Below are 19,845 nucleotides of genomic sequence, written 5' to 3'. Positions count from 1 at the left end.
TTTATTGTACGATCACTTCAGGGGGACCAGGAGCCGGGAGCAGTGGGGACACCTCCCTAACAAACTAGTCCCAAATATTCTACTGTCCGTGCCTGAAAATGGTTTCATATTTCAGCATCAGAACTAGCATGTTCAGTTGGAATATTTCACATGTCAATCTTTGCCTGAAGAACTAATGAAGCTTTAAGAAGAAAACAGAAATGTTTTTTTCTTCTGCTTTACTTGGCGCGTTTTCAGGATCTGGTTTCTGAGTAAATAGTGCGTATTTAGAATGATAGATTTGTAACTCTGCTTGATTTGAGGAATGTCTGACTTGTGTGCTTGACTTCTGCATGCAGTTATTGAGACTTTGGGCAGTTTTGGCTGTGGATAAATGTGCAATTAGGCCTATGAGCTGACTGGCTACATGTGTGCCGTTGAAGATGGACAAAAGAACAAAGCCGTGCTTCACTGCATCTCTCAAACACCAAACACTGGTATGAGTACTGGCACATTGGTCTTTTTCTGTTTCCAGTGTTCACTTTTTTCTGTCAGCTCAACTGTATTTTTTTTGGTGTGTCTTACCTTAGTTTAACGCCACAAAGCTTTTCAGCATTGTTCGGACCGAGGACTGCAACTTGATTCAGACTTCACAGTATCAGTGGTTTAACCGTCTGGAAGAACTTTCTGTGGTGCTTTGTGACAGGACTTGCCCTTCTTTCCTCAAGCCCTTTCTGCAAATGGTTCCTAGCTGGCAAGGAAACTTAAACCACTTCGGGTAATGTTTCCTTCTCACTTTTATCTTTTCTGACTGCTTTGAAGGCCCGTGTTTAACTGCATTGAGGAAACGGTCTTGTTTGGGTTGCATTTGGGTGTAGGAAAAAGGATGAAAGGGTGAAGGCTATTTCAGGTTATTTGGCAAGCAGGTCACATCAGCTGGTGTCACAGCGTGTGAAAGATGGGGTTTCGTATGAGCTGGTGAGGGTCACGTCACCTTTCAGACTTTTTAGACCTAGAACGAGGGGCTTTTAGACCTTTTAGACCTAGAAGAAGGGGGTTGTAAACTGCATGGGAAGAATACTGAATAACCCTCCGACCTGCCAGCCTGACCTCAGTGCCGGGCAAGTCATGGAGCAGATGATCTTGAGTAACATCACACGGCACTTACTAGAGAACCATATGATCAGGCCCAGTCACCATGGGTTTATGAAAGACAGGTCCTGTTTGACCCGCCTGATCTCCTTCTATGACAAGGTGACCCAACTAGTAGATGAGGGAAAGGCTGTGGGTGTTGTGTACTTAGACCTCAGTAAAGCCTTTGACACCGTGTCCCACAGCATCTCCTGGAGAAGCTGCAGCTCATGGCCTGGATGGTGTATCCGTGATGGGTAAAGAACTGGCTGGAGGGCCAGGCCCAAAGAGTTGTGGTGAACGGAGTCAGATCAGGTTGTTGGCCGGTCACGAGTGGTGTCCCCAGGGCTCAGTACTGGGGCCAGTTCTGTTTAATCTCTTTATCAGCGGTCAGGATGAGGGGATCGAGGGCACCCTCAGTCACTTTGCAGATGACACCAGGTTGGGTGCAGTGTCGATGTGCTGGAGGGTGGGAAGGCCATGCAGAGGGATCTGGCCCGGCTGGATCGATGGGCTGAGGCCAGTTGTCTGAGGTTCACCAAGGCCAAGTGCCGGGTCCTGCACTTGGGTCACAACAACCCCATGAACGCTGCAGGCTGGGGAAGAGCGGCTGGAAAAGGCCCTGGGGGTGTTGGTGCCAGCGGCTGGACATGAGCCAGCGTGTGCCCAGGTGGCCAAGAGGCCACCAGCACCCTGGCTGGTACCAGCCCTGGTGTGGCCAGCAGGCCCAGGGCAGCGACCGTCCTGTGCTGGGCACCGGGGAGGCCAAACCGCGAATCCTGGGGGCAGTTCTGGGCCCCTCAGCTCAGGGCTCAAAATGGCGGCACCAGAGGTGGCGGGAACACCTCAGCGCACAAAATGGCGGCGCCAGTGGCACCAAAATCACCTGAGTGCTCAAGAAAGGCCTTGGGGTGCTGGAGGGAGTTGAGAGAAGGGAACGGAGCTGGTGAGGGGCTGGAGCACAAGTGTGATGGGAGCGGCTGAGGGAGCTGGGGGTTCAGCTGGAGAACAGGAGCTGAGGGGAGACCTTCTGATCTCTGACCTGCCCGAAAGGAGCTTGGAGGCAGGGGGGGTCGGGCTCTGCTCCCCAGGAACAAGCGCCAGGACCAGAGGAAACGGCCTCAAGTTGCGCCAGGGGAGGTTGAGGTTGGATCTGGGGAACAATTTCTTCCCCAAAGGGCTGTGGGGCATTGGAACAGGCTGCCCAGGGCAGTGCTGGAGTCACCATCCCTGGAGGGGTTGGACAGACGGACATGAGGTTCTCAGGGACGTGGGGCAGTGCTAGAGTTAGGTTAGGTTATGGCTGGACTTAATGATCCTGAGGGTCTCTTCCAACCAAAATGATTCTATGATTCTATGACAACTGTGAGAAGGTGAGACCATGTGAGTGGGAGAAGCGATACCAGCCCTGAGTGTGGTGGTTATTGCCATTCCAGTCACCTTCTGTATCATCATCGGTTCCTTCAGCATTGGCGAGCTGCCTGTAGCTGCAGGTTTACGTGCTGTAGTAGCACCACCGCTCGCTGTTGGAAATACTCCTGCTGTCCTTCTGGTAAGAGCTGGCATCGAGAGTCATGGGAGTGCCGGTGTCATTGACGGTGCCGCCGTTTGTCCCTCAGAGGAGATGCGTTGTTACTGGAGATGTGAATGATCCTGCTCACTCCTTTTTGGGGCCTAGCAGTTTTACTGCAGGTATAAACCCCATTCTGAAGTGAAACAATTTGGCGGTAGCTGTGTTACAGGTGTGTGGTTTAACGAACACCCAGAGGAGGATGGTACCAGGTGGAGCGGTGGGAGCAGGAGCGTGGTGGGAGGTGGAGGAACGGTGAGGCCTTAGAATGGCTCTTTTGACGATAGTGTAGCGTTTTAGTAAAGAGCAGTCACAGATAAATGGCTCAAATCAAAGCCATACCGAAAGAAACCCCAAACTGGAGACAGTTTAATACCCTAGGAGAGGCTTTGTGTGATTTCTTGGGTGACTTCCACACAAATTAAAACCTATGCTTAGCAAAAGGCACCAATAAATAGAGCCCCCCCAGGCAAACGCTTGTGATTATAGTAGATTTTAGTGATGGCTGTTGTTGAAACCCCAGTGAAATAAAACCTTAAAGTGTTTAAAAATGTCTAGATTATATGGAAGATAAGTACATATGAACTTGTACAGAGCTTGGAAGGTGCTGTATGGGCTGCTGAGGCAGCGCTTCCGTGCAAACTGCGGCTGTGGTGAATCAGCACCGCTGCGCGTCCACGCTTTTGTTTCACACCGACTTGGTAAACTGGACCCCATTCTGCGTGCTGGTACTCAGCTATCTCTTTATGAACGCTTTGGGGCACTAAACCAGCGGAAATGTATTACCTTTTTTTTTTCTTTTAGCATCTGCCTGTGTATTTATGTATTTATTCCTGGCCCAGCGCCCTGAGCCAGCTTGCCGAGCTAGATGTGTGCCATTCCTGGCACCAGCACCGGCCAGGAAAGAACAAAGCGCACGAGTGCCAGGGCACGTTGAGGTGAAGTGTCAGGAAATCGCAGCCGGAGGAAAACAGCTGTTTAGAATCACATTTGATACCAATTAGGAAGGCAATTGTTGAAGGGGCAGAGGGAGGCTTGTGGTACAGCTGGTGTGGTTGGGAAACACTCAGATATGTGCTGCTGTAACTTCAGTTTGATGTCCTGCCGTTTCTCGGTACACGAAGACATGGCAATCACCGCAAATAGGGTTGATTCTGCTTCAGTTCTTTCTGGCAACTGCTGCTGGATACACTGAGGTTGGGCACTGGGCTCACGCTGGACTTTTATGCCTAGAGGGTACATATTCTTTCAGGCAAGAGATGTGGCATCTTTTTTTTTTTTCTCTTTATCGTCGGTCAGTGAAGCTAGCATGTGTATTCGGTTCAGTTAAATGAGCAATTAAATGATCGCTCAAAAGCAAATGTGAAATAAACACAACGCAGAATGCTTTGTGTGCCTCTGAATGTTCAAGACGCCTAGAAGCTGGGAGTGCTGCCGTGATATTAGTTGCTAGATTTGGAATCATAGATTTCAGTGCTCCATATATTGTTCTCAATTATTCCTTTCTGTTCGATTCTTTTAGTTTGTTTTTTGCTACCAGATTTTTATGAATCTGAACTGGCCAGCTCTTCAGTTGTCTTTTGGTACCTTGGTGCTTTCCTCATACTTTGCTATTTTTTTTTTTTCATCCTAGAAATTGGTCCAGTGACGATAACCACAGATCCCAAGAAATTTCAGTTTGAACTCAGGGAACTTTATGTTCAGGTGAGTAACTTGTTGGTTCTCTAAGTGGTTCTAGCAAAGGCCCCGTTTCCTCTCTCTAATCTTTCCTCTCGTGTTGATGTTTCTGCTACAATGGTTCATGGGGATGCAGGCATCTCTCTCTGGCATTTTGCCTGCACAAACTGTCATCTTCCTGTTCTCTGGTCATCTTAATTTATGATTGCAATTAATTACTTTATCTTGGTTTACGTCAAAGTGTGTGAACTGTTCAATAACACAAGAAAGAATAGTTAGAAAATGCTAACATTTATTTTGCATTTTAATAGTTCTGCCACTTGTTCACAGACACTTTTATGAACTGTTTTATTGTGTTCTGAGACTTATTTCCCGTGAAAACCCTTCACTAGCTTCAATTAACTAATTTAGCTACAAAAGGACTGTAAGACGCATTGAGTACGACTTAGGTATTGCCTTCACTGCCATGCGTTAATCAGCACCTACTGATTCAAAAGCGACATGTTGACTTGGGCGCTCGTCTTTGCAAACGGAGACAAGTGGCAGTTTTGGGACCGGCGCACCCGTGTGTCCCTTGGTGGAGTTTCCCCGGGTGAGAATGAACCACAAGTGATGTCTGGAGCGGGTGAGGGAAGGCAAGAGAGGTATTGGAGTGGAGCTGCCCTTACTGAAAGGAAATAAGATCAGATTGTCTTCTAATCAAGCAAAATGCTTCTGACCTGTGGAGAACCTTGTCGGGCTTAATAATGCCAGATAGGCTCTCCTGTCTTAAACAACTGTCTTACAAACTGGCACATGGTGTAAGCCCTGCAATAAAAGATAGTTTGAAAGCCGAAAGTGCTCGTTTGGGAAGAATGAGTGATTTAAAAGTTGGCAGAAAGATGAAAGATCAGAGAAAACAATAGTACGTTTTCAAGGAGGCAGAAAATGCCAGCGCTTGGGGGTTTTCTCCTTCACAGGGAAACGCAAACCTTAAAAATCCTTCCAGTCTTTACTTTGTTGTTTTCTAAACAGCTGTACTGGAAAATAATTGCAGCTATTTCTAAAATGTATATGATTTAGGTGAAGCTTTTGGGAATTTAAAACTCTTCATTTACAAGCAGCTTGTTTAAAAGTTACTGTCTAATGAATTTCAGATTTCTTTTTTTAATCCCGATTGCATATTTTGTCATTAATTTCAATATGTGCTCATTCAGCTGAATTAAGTTTTTCACTGACTTGCATTAATTCCTTATACTGGTGAAGGGTGAAAATATAAATTTAAAAAGTGATTAGAACAGGACTGATAAGGCATCTTCAGTTCTCCCAGAAAATGTTAACACTTCCTATGTGTTTGTGATTAGTGTTTTTCCTAGAAAGACAGTTAAAAAAGGTGCAGGAATGAGAGAGATTGGACTAGATGATCTTTTGAGGTCCCTTCCAATCCCTGACATTCTGTGATTCTGTGAATATTGTTGGTTAATTTTGAAAAAGGGCTGAGATAAAATATTCTCATTCACGAACAAAGCTAAAATTGAGGTGAAGATAAATTATTTTAAGGAGTCTTGTGTATAAAACATATTAGATCCAAATGTGCTCTCCAGGAATACTGCAAAACTTGTCAGGATAAACCCAGCTCTTGTTTTCCAACAATATTCATCTGGTGACAGAACGATGGGAGGGTCTGAGCACACACGGTAGGAACAGGCTGTTGGCTGGTGAGCAGGGAGAATGAGTCCGTATCCGTTTCACTGGAGAAACGAGGCCCTGCTCCATTTACATTCTAAGTGATAAAGGAAATATTCCTTTAGCACATCACAAATAGATCCTATTTTGCTTGTTTTTCATCTGTAATGAACTGTGAATCATCCTTATGGACAGCATGACCATAATTTGTACTTGGGCAGCAGTGACTTCTTAGTGTCTTTTTTTTTTTGAGCATTAACCAGATTTTTTGTGTGTTCTCATATTAAATACACTTTTAACAATGGGTAGTTACTTGCATAAGCAATGTACTTAAATCTTGTCTATATAAAAGCCTTTTAAAGTATATTCACGTAGTTTTGAGTGTCTCATGATCCTGTGATACAGATGCCAACACACTTGCATCAACAATTATGACGAGGCCTTATTTGAGTATTTCTCAGTGTAAAAATGACAACTTAATGAAAACAGTCTTCTGTAAGAGTTGTTGATAACGCTTTTGAAATCAGATACTAAATTTATCCTTTTGCAGGTGGAGACAATGCCATTTAAGTAGATACTTATATAGGTATTAAGTTTAGACAGAAGAAATGTGAATAGTATAGATTAGCTGAGCTAACAACCTAAATTTTCTAAATTTTCTGCTGCCCAGACTGAACAGAAAATGAGACTTGCTGAGCTTTACTCACCTCTGTTTTTCCAGAAAACTTCACAAGGTAATTGTAGCTATATTTAATTGCAATTTGGAGAGAAAGGCAGGAAACATTTAATGGAAATTTTTCTTCTTTTTTTTTTTTTTTTTTTTTTTAAATAAAGCTAGCACAGTTCTGTTTTGTAGTTGTGCCTCGCTGCCTTTTGAGAATACCCCTCTGCCGTGTTACGAGAATAAAAAAGCTCACGCTTCTTCTCAGAATACCCATTTAGCTCAGCAGTGCTTTTCCTATTCTATACAGAAAAGAGATGCTGCCATGTAGAATATTATGAGACAATAATTTAGTGGACTTGAAATGGGAATAAAGGTTGTTTTTTTGGTTCCAAATAGGTGTCTGTAGAAATCAGCTCTTATCTTGACTTTGCCTACAAATGAAATATTTATGTGGAAGAGCCTTTTGCTGAAGGTGACACTGGCTTTGCAAGAGTGGGAAAGGAATAACTTGGATATACTGATCCGTCCCATAGGATCGTATACACATTGCCAAGATAAAGATCTGACGGGTGTCAAAAATGTTTTTTGGAGAGTTCCCTCTTGAATTTCAGGCAGTCTGGAGTCTACTTCTTGCTTTCCCCATAAATATAAAACTACACTTAGAAAGGACTGATTTCTAAAAAGAACAATGGCAAAGTACCTATTCTTTAACATAGATGAGAAGTTTATTGATATTCCTGCTTTGAAATGGGATTAAAGTTACTGGTAGGTAAAAATTGTTACTGACATGAACATTTTGTTGGGGACAGCTGAAATTCTGAAGGACTGGGAGACTGTGGAAGGCAAGAGTTTTCTGTTATGTGTCTGAGTGTTTAACCTCAAAACAGAATTTCTGATGGCACTTTGAGAATTAAAAACAGATGCTACACTTAAATTATCTTTTTTCCTCCTTCCCAGGCTGTGGAGATTTGTGTGTGTGTAAAGGCGTGTTGACCGTAGAAATAAAAGGAATAACTTTCATATTTAATCTTGAAAGTGCAGAGATCTGTTTCCATTTACAAAGGCAGGTTTTACAGTTTGTATTCAGCTCCTTGGACAGTTGCGTCTTCAATATACCCAGTTAATTTTTATGTAAGGCAAAGCGAACTTTTACTTAAACAGTACTTTCCTCTAATTCTTAAGTTAGGAAGAGAAACTGATCCTTTCATGTCAATTTACATCAAGTCATACTTGGAAGAAAAATTAAATTGTCAGCCAGTCGCGAGAGCCAGAGCTAAACACGGCGCTCCCAGAAAATACGGGAGTGACCACGACACAACTGTTTTCAATGCTTAGGGTAAAAAATGTGAATAAATTATTAGAAGCTGAGAACGTATCTATATTGAATGTCCCAAAAGTAAGTAATGCATGATTTGTTTTTCTTCTACTTGTGAACAGGGTGGCGGAGACTGTCCAGAGATGAGCATCGGTGCAATAAAGATCGCCCTGGAAATTTCTCTTCCTGGTTCCTTCATCTATGTATTTACTGATGCCCGGTCCAAGGATTATAGACTTACCCATGAAGTGCTGCAGCTCATCCAACAGAAACAATCGCAGGTACCGAGGGGGTTTGCATTCTCAGCTGGTTTATGTGTTTAATGCCCTGTTTTCTCAATATTGAAAGGTTAAATCCTTCTATGTGAGACTCAGTGAAATCTTTTTACAGAAGGGACCATAATGTTGCCATTCTAGGTTTTTTTTTAATTAGAGTTTTGACTGATCTGGTTAAGAAAAAACTTAAAGGAATATTCCTTTTAACATTACGGATTAAATAGTGCAAATAAGCCTTCTACCAGTATGTGTGTTCTTGGTCGGCTTACCACTTATGTGAATGCTTTTATATTTTTCTGAAATAAGTATTCTGTGATGTACAAGTGCAGATAGGTGAGTGTCGCTAATAACGCGGTTCTTGTCCTTTCTTTCTCTTCTCCGTTACTTTTTCCGTCAGCAGTGAGTGCAGCAGGGCTGTCCGTCGTGCAAAGTAACATGACCCCATGCCAAGTGATACAATTCTTTTGTTTTCGTGCCTTAATGCTGTCTTTGCAATGTTTTCCCAAAGTTTGCACTGTGTACCAAATGATTTTTTTTAAAAAAAAATTTATATATATTTTTTAATACAGGTAGTATTTGTGCTGACTGGAGACTGCGACGACAGGGATCATATTGGTTACAAGGTCTATGAAGAAATTGCCTCAACGAGTTCTGGTCAAGTTTTTCACTTGGACAAAAAACAAGTTAATGAGGTAATTTTGCTTGAATTCTGCAATACATGGAGAAAACAAGGCAAGGACTTATACTCTAAATCTTCAAATGACCCCAATGGTGAGTTAGGGAGAATAAAGAGAAATTCTAAATGTTCTATTGTTGGTGAGTGGCCTCTCTGCCAGCTTTCCCTGCCTTCTTTTTCCATCTGCTATATCAGGATGCAATTCTGTGAGGTTTTTTTTATATCAGGGAAGGGTAAACTGCCATATCTAAGCAGAACCTCCCCAGCTTCCCTCTGCCTGTGCCAGAGGCTTCTAGGAGGGAAAGGCTTTAAAATAAGGAGCAATTCTGTGCGCTGAGTAGCTTTACTACTCCGAACAAGCCTGGACAAAAATATTCCTCACATAGGTAAGGTTATGGACAGAGAGGTGTGAGCTAGCAGGTTTCCACAGTTCACAAAATAACAGTGGTAACTTTTTAATTGAGTTTATTGTTTCAATAGTTTTGACGGCTGTGCTGGCTTACTGGTAATTGTAATTACTGGCCCGCAGCCTTGAATGACTCTTTTCTTTGCAAACTCCAGTGAGTGAAGTTTCAATAGCACATGAGAAAATAATTTGAAGAGAGATGAAATCACATGTTAGTTATCTGGGGAGCTGGAATTGTTTAAGTATTGTAAACGTTTTCCTTTGACTTCCTGGTATAGGCAATAACTAGATGAGGTTTTTTAATATGAATTTGCTTCAGTTTTTTCCTTTTTCTTTCCTAGAATTTGGGCAATGTCAAATGTTGGAGATACATTGCAGTTTTCTACTGTTATTGCCTAGAAAAACTGAAGTTCTTATTAGGGATGTTATAAGGTATTGGCAATGATGTGAAGGTGATGGAAAGGAGGCACTTCCCAGAGGATTTATCCTCCCACAGTCAGGTTAAAAGTCAGAGGAAAATAAATTAGCTGTTGGGACTGTGCAGTTCCTGACCCGCATTTTGTAATAATTTGTGTATGATGGGCAAAACTTCTCACTGTGAGACTCTATGAAATCCCTTTATAGGGATCATGACACTGCCGATGGGAAATGCTCTTTGCCAGGACTGAAGTTTCAGGATCAAGTTTTTTTGATTGTTTTCTTTGTTTTCTTCTGGTTTGGGGAGGCACAAGTGAGCAGAAAGAGCAACCTGGAGGTTCTGGCTGACACTGCATTCTCCGGTGGAGCTGGCCTGCCCTGTTCTGGTTTGTGGCACTTGCCCATTGCCAAGAATACCAGTTTCTGCTCAAATTGTTAGTCTCTGAGTCAGGTTTTAAGCAGGGGGTTTCAGTAACCAGTTTCACCCCTTTCCCGCTTCATCTCGGCATTTCTTTGAGCAAATCTGGGGCTCCTCATCTGCGGGCTAGACAGCCTTAGGTAACAGAAAACCACAAAAAAACCCAGAGCAAAAACCTCTCCATCACTTTCAGAAGTCTTCCACAATAACTGCTGAACAATTTGAATTAAAACCAAAACACTCCGAAATAATTTTAGGGATCATTGGACCTTACATAAAGTTAGGTCTGGGCTAAAGGACCGTGAAAAAGAGTTTGCTAAAAAGCTGTCATCCCAAAGAAAACCCTTGCTGCAGATTTTGGTTCTGGACCAGAAATCCTGTTTTCAAGGAGCATGTCCACCGATGGGCGAGTGCAAATGAACAGGAGCTGTAGTAGTAATCCGCATCAGCAGTTTATGGTGTATCCTCCAGGCAAGATTGAACAGAAAGAAAACTTGCCCTCCCTTGTATCTGAGTAGTCAATGATGTGTAAAGAATGAAGTTTATAAATGCTAAAATATATTGTCTGTTTTGGGCCTAGAGACAGCTAATGCTGAATTGGAGATTAGGACGGAGCTACAAAGTTACTGCCTGTGAATTCTCTGCCAAACCAATGTCTTGTTTGGTTAAAACACTTTTGATTGTTCTACCCTCAAAAAACCCAAACAAAGCTATTTTTAGTGTATAAAGTATCAAACCATTACTCTCATCCTTGCCCTTTGTGCATTAAGTGCCGAGTGAAGCAATACTGTAAGCTAGCTACAAGGAAACACAGCAAAACAATACTTGATCCTTGGCCAGTGTTTGTGTTAGCCAGAAGACTGAGAAAACTTATGGCCTTTTTTCACTTCTGAAAAAGATGTTACGGTCTCAAATACTGCAGTTACCTTGGTCAAAATGATTGTCAATTGACAAAGTTGTGTTGGGTTCAGTCCAGCACAGCGTGAAATATATATCTATATATATATATCTATATATCTATATATCTATATATTTTTTTTTTCCACTTATTTGCTGAGTGAAACTCTTCTGACAGAAGGAGAGGAAGGTCATATTTTGACAAATTTGCCAGGGTTTCTATGCATAAGATTAATAAGAATTAAAAAAATATATTCTTAAAGTCCGAAGTTTTGTTTTTGTCTTCTACGTTTCTTCTAGATTTTTCCTTAATTTGGGGTGTCAGGTGTACCATCCTCTCCAGAGGTAACTCTGTACTCAAAAATTATGATAGATTTATAGTAGGAAGAGACCAAGTATGCTTTCAGTGTATTTGGTAAAATTTGATGAGTTCTCTAGTGAGACATCTATAAAGGAGGAAAAATATTTCGTGATCAGAGTCTTTAAAAGAGAAAGGTTTACTATTCGAACTTTGGTTTTGAAGTTCTTTTTCTACTAACAACTTGTGAATACCACCGTACTTAACTACAAATTAATTAAGTAGTCTTCAGTTTGAAATTTTTCAAATCGGTCTCTAGTTTTGAGATTTTTATCCTATTGAATCAGTTCGAAAATGAACGTCCTTCCATCCGAAAGAACAGTAGTTTTCTCATTTTGTCTCCAGTGTCTTGGAAAGGTTATTATGCTTGTTTTATCCAAACATTTCAGTCCTGATCTTGAAAGGTGTTTATTTAGGGTGAGATTTCCTTGGTTGCAGTGGGGTTCCGTGGCTCCTTTTGGAGGCTTAGGGCTTAAATTGCAATAATTCCTCAAAATTAAATTGAGAATACCCATTGAACATAGGTTAAATTCTTCTTTTAGGACCAGCTTCTGTATTTTCATAACCATATCCAATTTTATTTGTACCTTTCCAGAAGGTACTAATTTTGGCTTGAACTGAAGTTATGTTACACCACACTTACTTGTTCCCCTCGTAATGGAATTCTGCAGAGAAATTCCTGTAAATGATTCTGATGCCCAAAGGTTTGTCCCGATGCCAGAGCTGGTGTTATGCTGAACACTGATCATCAGCAGAGTGTGAATTTGGTCCAGCTTAGAAGTAGTGGTGACTAATTAGTCATTGGTGGTTCAGATCACGCCTCCAGGTAATTTTGGTTGTTTGTGGTACAAATGAGTCATTACTGTGTGTGACGAACTGGATTGATCAGCACGGCTAAAACTTGGGAGTTCACAAGAACTGAGCTAGTGAGGAGCAGTTTTCAATTTCTTTTAGTATTGGAACACTTACTTGCTTTTCTTATTCTAACCTTCCTGTAAGAAGGGAAGATTTTTCCTTAGCTGCTTAAAAATACAGCTTTCTGACTGATTTTTGAAAATAAATGCACATGGACACTCCATGTACATTTCCATTGATGGGAGGAGAACTGAGAATGACTGTGAAAGAAACTGGAGATACGGAGTTGACTTTGGAAAAAGGGGTTGTTGTTGAGTGACTTGAAAGGTGGATGAGACTAGATGACAAAAAAAGGTTTGGAATTGGAGTGAGAAGCCTGTGAATAAAAGGAGGAGATTGGGAAGGGGACTGAAGGCAGGGGTGGGATGAGACTGGTAGCAGAACATATTAAAAAGATGCTGCGAAAGGGGTCATCCGTGTGGGGAAGGTACAGAAGGTCCATGTCTGTAAGTTCATGTGGATCAGGAATGGAGTCCGGGATTCTTTTTTTGCTGTAAACAGAAGCCTCTAAAAGTCACTGGGAAAACATCCTATTTCTCCTGGCTGTTGGGCCTCGCAGGGGATGGCAACCCAGGAGTTCCATTGACACGCTTGGGTTAGCGTTAAAGTATTGTGTGTGAACCAAGTGTCTGTTTGCATGATCCTACACGAGGAAGCAAATTTCAATTTTGTTTCACTTGGTTAAAAATGTAAAAGGCCCCTCTACTGCTTTACAAGAATAACACAAAAGTCAAAAGCTCAAAATTACAGCTTAAAATGAAGGTTTCTTGCCTTCTCTTCTCCCTCCGTCCCAACCAGTCGGTGTGCTTTTTTGGAGAAGGAGGAGAAGGAATGGCTTCATGGCTGAATGCTGCCTTGGAGAGTGCGCGTCTACTCAGAAGATAAGTATTGTGCAGTGAATGCCAAACGGGAGAAAAAGAAATAGTTACAGCTGTCCTTTCTCTGTTTATTTATTGGATTCTCTGGAAAAAAACCAGGCTATGGTCATGTACATAAGGACAAATGTACATAAGGACATATGTACATAAAGAAACGGCAAAAGGATGTTTTAAAGACAGCTCAAAGTGGCCAGGCTTAATTCATGTGTTTCCAGACTTCGAAGAGCTTGAGGTTCAACACTAATAAACATTTCAGTCGTGTGGTTTTTATACATGTAATTAGAATGATCTGCATAATTTATGGTTTATTTTCGTAGTATAATTCTCACATGCACTGTCAGTCAAATTTTAGACATGCATTTAAAAGCATTATTTTTCTCTTGGGGTGGAAGTATGAACCGACATATACATAAGCAATGAAACAGTTAACTTCAAAACCTGATGCTTTGACTGTTCGAGAAATATTCTTAAGACCCAGAATAAACAAATGGGAATAGAGACCGTGCTCCATAGATTTCTCCAGGTTTCAGTATGCATTCCAAGAAAGGACCTGACAGCAGGGCAGGTCGCAAGAGCAAATTCTCTAGGGAAATGTTATAAATTATTTCTGTATTTGCCCTTCCCCCTCTACCAATATTCATCAAGTCACATTTTGGCAGAACGACAAAAGCTGTTGTTGTTTTTGGGGCTTTCTGCAAGGGTCCCAAGTGAAGAAAAAAAAAAAATCTACTTCCAAAGCAGTGTTACAGCAGTGTTGCAAACCTGTTTGGAATGGCAGGGTTGGGAAATGGATCTCTTGGAATTACCTTTGGGGAAAAATTTAACTATAGAAGCAAGTTTCTGCCAGACTTAAGGCAGCTGTCGCTTTCCATTTGCATTTTTGAACTTGAAAAACTCTCAAAAACTGAAGTCAGGTTTCACTCTGAATTTAAGGCCCTTCCTCAGTCTCAGTAGCTTCTACTGCTGTTATGTATTTGGGTGAAAAACAAAGGCGTTCTTGCTTTTCTTTTTTCTGAAATGCCAGTTGCACAACATAATTCTTCCCTGGGGTGACACATTTTAAGGGTAATTTCTGCTATAAGAGAACTCCGAAGTAGCCTCAGGGTCATCAGCCAACCTGCGTATGTTAATAAACTGGAATTTTAGGCAAGGTTTGCAGCAGTTGCTGTAGGATCTAAGCACTTCATTGCTGTATCTGTTCACACAACGCTTCTGGAAGACAGAAATGTGGCCAATGTAACATAAGCTAAAAATACAAGAATGAGGACAGAACCCTTGTCAACTTGGTCAAAGTACCGTTATAGGAATCAGAGTCTAAAAATTGTACTTCTATAACTAGATCAATATGTGTATAAGGAAATACATTTCCATATGCCTAAGGTGAGACATAGTTGGCATAACGTGTGCTTGAGAGCCCGCGCCTAATGTTTAGTGTTGGTTGGACTTCTCTGAGGATCTTGAGCCAGTTCCACTTGACTTTTATTTCCCAATAAATCGAAATATAAAATGCGTATGCCTGCTCTTCAGAAATACTGCACGTTTTTCTAGCCTTACTTTTGTTTCATAGATTTCAAAAATGGAAGAAGATGCAAACTCTTTTTAAGATAACCTTTTCCCTCATGATGTGCTTCAAGAGCAGATAAATGTTCCCATCCTGTAAGATACACAGATAGAAACCTGGTATCGTCGAAATTCATGTTATACATCTGAGGTGAAATGATGACAATACTTGTCTTTTAATTTTACATCTATTCCATTAGGTGATTTATCAAACTATCGCAGATGAGTAAAGGTGTCTAGAAATCTCTTGCATAGTGGAAGACTGTTTTCATTAAGAACAAAAACCAGCTTGGTAAAGAATTGAAAAAAGAAGAGTTTGAGCTCAATCCATGTTCTGGACTCAGACTGGATCTTGGTAAATGTTCAAATTTTCTTACATGCCCAGAACTTGTTTTCATTGCCTGCAAATTATCTAGTTCCAGGAGGGACCGCAAAATTTAGGGTGACTCAACCATCCAGTTGAAAATCAGTTTAAACTCAGCTGGCTTAAATTGATCTACAGTTCCAAAACTGAGCTGTTGGTTTTTTGTTTGTTTTAATTGGTTGGTTTGTTTTCTTTGAAGCTGACATTTTGAAGCCTTTTGAAAGCAAAGAGATGTCAAAATAGGTTGCATTTGGTGTTTTGTTTTGGTGGTTTTGGCTTTTGGTGTGTGTTACTGCTTTAAAGAAATGAGATTAACTGCATTAAATTCCCATTTATATGCTAACTCAAACCTTCAATTGGTCTAGTGGATTTGGATAGTTTTTGAATGAACCTTTTGATTTTTAAAATGAGAGTCAGAGGTGGGAGCAATGGGAGGAGGGTGGAGGTGGTGGAAAATGTTCCCTGCCCTTCTCTTGGAAAGAGAATATAGCAAGCTCTTTAAATCGAGATTTCTTAAAGAGTTTAGCTATACCAATTTTGGTGGTCTTCAGTTATGTCAATACTATTTTGTTGTTGTGCACTGGTAGCTGTATGTCCCCAGCATTCTGTCTCAGACATGTCATCTCTCTCTGACTTCGTTAAAACGTAATTTTGTTGACAAACTTCCCCAGCTGTGCTGGGAAATGCGTAAGGAATCGCATTCAGCGTGCGGCTCTGGAAATCAATCAAATCGTTGGGATTTACGGCTTCTGAAATGTGTCATCTTGTGAATGCATACAAATTTATTTCTGTTTTGTGCTGACATCTGGATCATGTAGTAGGAGTTCACTTGCACTTTAGCTTTGGCAAAGTGGTGCAGAAGCTCATCCCTCGGACCTGTGTTTTCCGTTATTGACGGATTCGGTGATACAGTAAATATGTGCCCTTCAGGTTAGATTTCTGACCTGATTGGACTGTGTACCCATGAACTATTTACTGCATTTTACCAGGGAGGTTTCGCTCCGATTTCTGGTATGATGTATCTTCACCTTAATGAAAACCAGCCTGGTCACATGCAGTGAACCCTTGTGCTAGGTTGTCTCAACAAAGAACTCAAAACCTCAAATGTGGTTCCCGTCCGCACGCCAAAATAGCTGATACATGATCTCTGCAGAACTTGCCCAGGAGATGCTGACAGTGCGGGATTTGGAGAACGGCGGCGGTTGTTTCAGCCACGGACCGGTGAGGAGTTGTGGTGCAAGCAGGCCGTTCTTTTGCCAATGCCGTTTGAATTGGTGTTGGTATGTTTGCAGCAGAGTGTCATCTGGATTGACTTTATGAAATTACTTTTTTTTTTTTTTTGGTCATTGATGGGGAAAAGAGTAGAAGAGGACTGGATTAACTTCTCTTTCTTTAGCAAAAATTCCTTTTCTAATTTGAAAGTCTTCTTTAGTGTTCTCTCAAAACGCACTAGACTGTTGTGCATCATTAAATAACTTGCTTGTGTTTCCGGCAAGAGGCTACAAGGCCTCATATAATTTACCTTTGAATCAAGTGAGCTTTTGGAACAATTTCCATGGCTCAGCGAACCTGTCTGCCGAAAAGGATATCTGGGGCTCATAAAAGTGTTTGTTTTGATTAGATGTGTGTTTTGAAACAAGTGGTTTCATGCTGATAAACTTGCCAGTGGAGAGCCTTCCCACTTGCCTCCCAGGTTTGTAGAGGTAACGTGCAGTGGTGTCAAGTGAACTACGCTGTACAAAAGCAATATGTGTTGTAAAAGAAATTAATACAACGTTGTAGGTTAGGAGATGTAATTAGAGAACAAAAACCACAGCAAACATGAAATGTTTTAGAGCTGCAAGGATCTGTCTTAAATTCTTTTGCTGAAGTTGTGTGCTGTGGAGCTTTGGAGACTGTGGTTGTTTTCAATCCAGATCCTTTTAACGATTCTGTGATTCCAATGATCTGGCTTGCGGCACGACTCCAGAAACGGGTAAGTAGGGGCAGTAAACTTCAGGAAGGAGAACAAGCAGTTGCAAGGAGGGAAGAGGGAGGAATTCTTCATGCTGGTTTCACCTCAGAAACAATCCCTTCATGTGCCTGTCCTCAAGAACTACAGTATCTAAAACCCGACATATAAAACCTGAGCAGCCCAAGGAAGTAACCAATGGCAAAGTCATGATTTGGCTGCAGGCACATTTTATCATCGGCACGACTGCTGTTAGGTTTTGTTTTACATATTTTGGGAAGAGCTGCTGGAATAGTGTCATTGCCAGGAATCTGCTTTCAAGATGCACTTTCCTTGTTGCGGTTGCTGCCAAAGGTCAACAAAGTGCTTTGGGATCGCCAGGATCGTATGTGCTTGTAACTGGTAATTTTATCATTATAATTCTAATGTTAGGGATGTTTCTTTGCTGTAGGCGAGCTTCTCTAACATCTAACAAACTTAAATCACCTCTTGTTCAATGCAGGACTGGGCTAGAGCAATCTTCAACAGGCATCTTGTGATGGTTTATGATGTGGAGAGATGGTTTGTAAGCTTTAGTAGTGCTTACAGATTGGCCTAGGTAGAATCACCTCTTCTTTCCATTGGTGTTTTCTATTTGGGAATAACTGTGGCTGGTTGTGTTTTGGTGTCATTTCGTTTTGTTTTGGTTTTTTTTCCACCCTATTGTATCTATGTTGTTATACAATGTAAATTGACCACTTTTCAGGTATGTAATATTAACCCTTCTGAGCTTAAGAAAGATTTCATGCATGGATACCGATGTGATTCCAGTTCTTGTATATATTGGCAAAGCTCCTGCGATGATGCTCTACCTTGTGACTTATTTTGCGTAAGTCTCTTGAAATGAGTTTAAGCTAGACTGGAAAATTCCTTTCCTTTGCAAATTCATATAGGTTCATTAAAATTTACAATTTGTTTAAAAAATGTGCGATTAAGATCCTGGAATTAAATGGAAACCTTTCCATATGCCACGTGCAAAAAAGTGTCATACTCATCTCAATATATGAATAGAACTGATTGAAATTTCTTTTGGAAGCATTTTTGGACCCAAATGTATAATTTTGAAAGGTAAAACTTAAAATTAGCTGGATCTTTTTGAAGTCTTGTGATTCCCATTCCAGGCTTATCTAAAAGCAAGCCGAGTTGCTGACTAGCTGGTATCAATGGCTGTTGCAGAAACCGTATTTCTCTCTTAGGTCATGTTATGTCAGGGGTTTTAAGTAGTATAGTTAATTTTACTGTGATGGTTTTTTTTGTATATTCTTTTGAAAGATAAGCCTGAGTACCTCGCTTATACAGACCCTTGTGAGGAGGGCACACAGCACTGTGGTTATATGGTCAACGCTGTTTCACTTCATATTTTTTCGGGAACATTCAGCATGTCTCAGGTGAGGTATTACTGCTAGTGGAGGGATCATAATTTATGAAAACACGCCCCCACTATTTCAAATGCATTTTGAATGGTGCCCTTCACTTAAACTTCTTCCACATTTGCAGCAGAGTTCCTGAGCATTCATAGTACAACATATAAGAACAAGTACACTTTTATTTAAAACAGGCTGGAATCTAGTTACTATCTAGTCACTATCGCAAAATTATCTTGCGCAGAAGCCTATGGTATAACCCATTTTTGTGTAAAATATGCAAATTTTGCCCAACAAGCCATAGAAATGAGACTCTTTTGGGTTAGTGTCTTGGATCAGGTCCTAGAGCTCAGGTCTCACTCTCGAGATCCCTCCATTGCTGATGGGTGACAGGTCCAGGTTTGTTTAGTGCTGGTTTCCAAGCTTTGAACTGGCATAATCGGAAGCCCCTTTAAAAGGTTTTTTTTTTTTTCTGGATGCAGCGATGGTTAACCGTAACCTAAAAGCATGGTTCGTTATTACTGTGAATCATATTCACGATGTTACACGAAACTGATATTGCTTCAAAGGGATTAAAAAAAAAAAGCTGCAGCTCTCTGACGTACAGAGTGGAGGTAATATAGTTTATTTTGACAGGCCAGGTGTTTCTTTTAAGGGGAGACTGGGTTTTTGGATTGCAGTGTCTAACAGCTGAGTTCCCCCTCAGCTGATTCCTTGCTCTGGACAGGGGAAGAAAATAAGATTATGGTCAAGACAAAGACAGAGAAGTCACTTACCAATCACTGTTGAGGGCAAAACAAACTTGACTGAAGGCAATTTAATTTGTTGGCAATTAAAATAGGTATTTAATTACTCATTCAGGTAGTGGGAAACCCAGACGAGCATGAACAGCTTTCCCGCCTTTTCCCGAGCTCTGTTCCACTCCCGAGTCCCCTCAGTGCTGCAGGGGATGGGGCTTTGGTCAGCACACAGGGGTTCTCTCTGCCGTTCCTTCCTCCTCATACTCCTCCTCTCCTTCCCTGTGGTCTCTCCCATGGGCTGCAGTCCTGCCAGGAAAAATCTGCTTTAGTGGGGTCCTCCATGGGCTGCTGAGGCAATCCCTGCTCCACGGGCTGCTGGGGATCTCTGCCCCATCATGGCAGCACCGCCTCCTGTCTTCTCTCCTCCTCTTTCCTCCTGTTGTTCCTCGCGCTTTTTTCCCTCGTGGCCCAGGCAGAATTTTGCCCTTTCTTAACTACATTGACAGAGTGGTGCCAGCAGCGTGGCTGAGGGGCTGTTGCTGAACCAGCTGGAACCGGCCGTGTCCAGCCTGGGGCAGCCCCTGGT

At 41.6% G+C, this 19,845-nt stretch overlaps 1 protein-coding gene across 3 annotated transcripts in view; it reads left to right on the top strand.

The window, feature by feature from the left end:
• Nucleotides 1-19,845, top strand: part of HMCN1 (hemicentin 1) — a 195,873-nt gene that overhangs the window by 38,158 nt on the left and 137,870 nt on the right. For all 3 annotated transcript variants that reach the window (XM_065649133.1, XM_065649134.1, XM_065649132.1), the window contains exons 2-4: nucleotides 4,314-4,384; nucleotides 8,124-8,282; nucleotides 8,846-8,968. In XM_065649133.1, coding sequence (XP_065505205.1) covers nucleotides 8,145-8,282; nucleotides 8,846-8,968 — 261 coding nt within the window. In that variant the 5' untranslated portion in view covers nucleotides 4,314-4,384; nucleotides 8,124-8,144. The remainder of the gene's footprint in view (nucleotides 1-4,313; nucleotides 4,385-8,123; nucleotides 8,283-8,845; nucleotides 8,969-19,845) is intronic.

This window comes from Caloenas nicobarica, chromosome 20 (assembly GCF_036013445.1).
Source record: "Caloenas nicobarica isolate bCalNic1 chromosome 20, bCalNic1.hap1, whole genome shotgun sequence".
NCBI lineage: Eukaryota > Metazoa > Chordata > Aves > Columbiformes > Columbidae > Caloenas > Caloenas nicobarica.
This window is presented reverse-complemented; position numbering and strand designations above follow the sequence as displayed.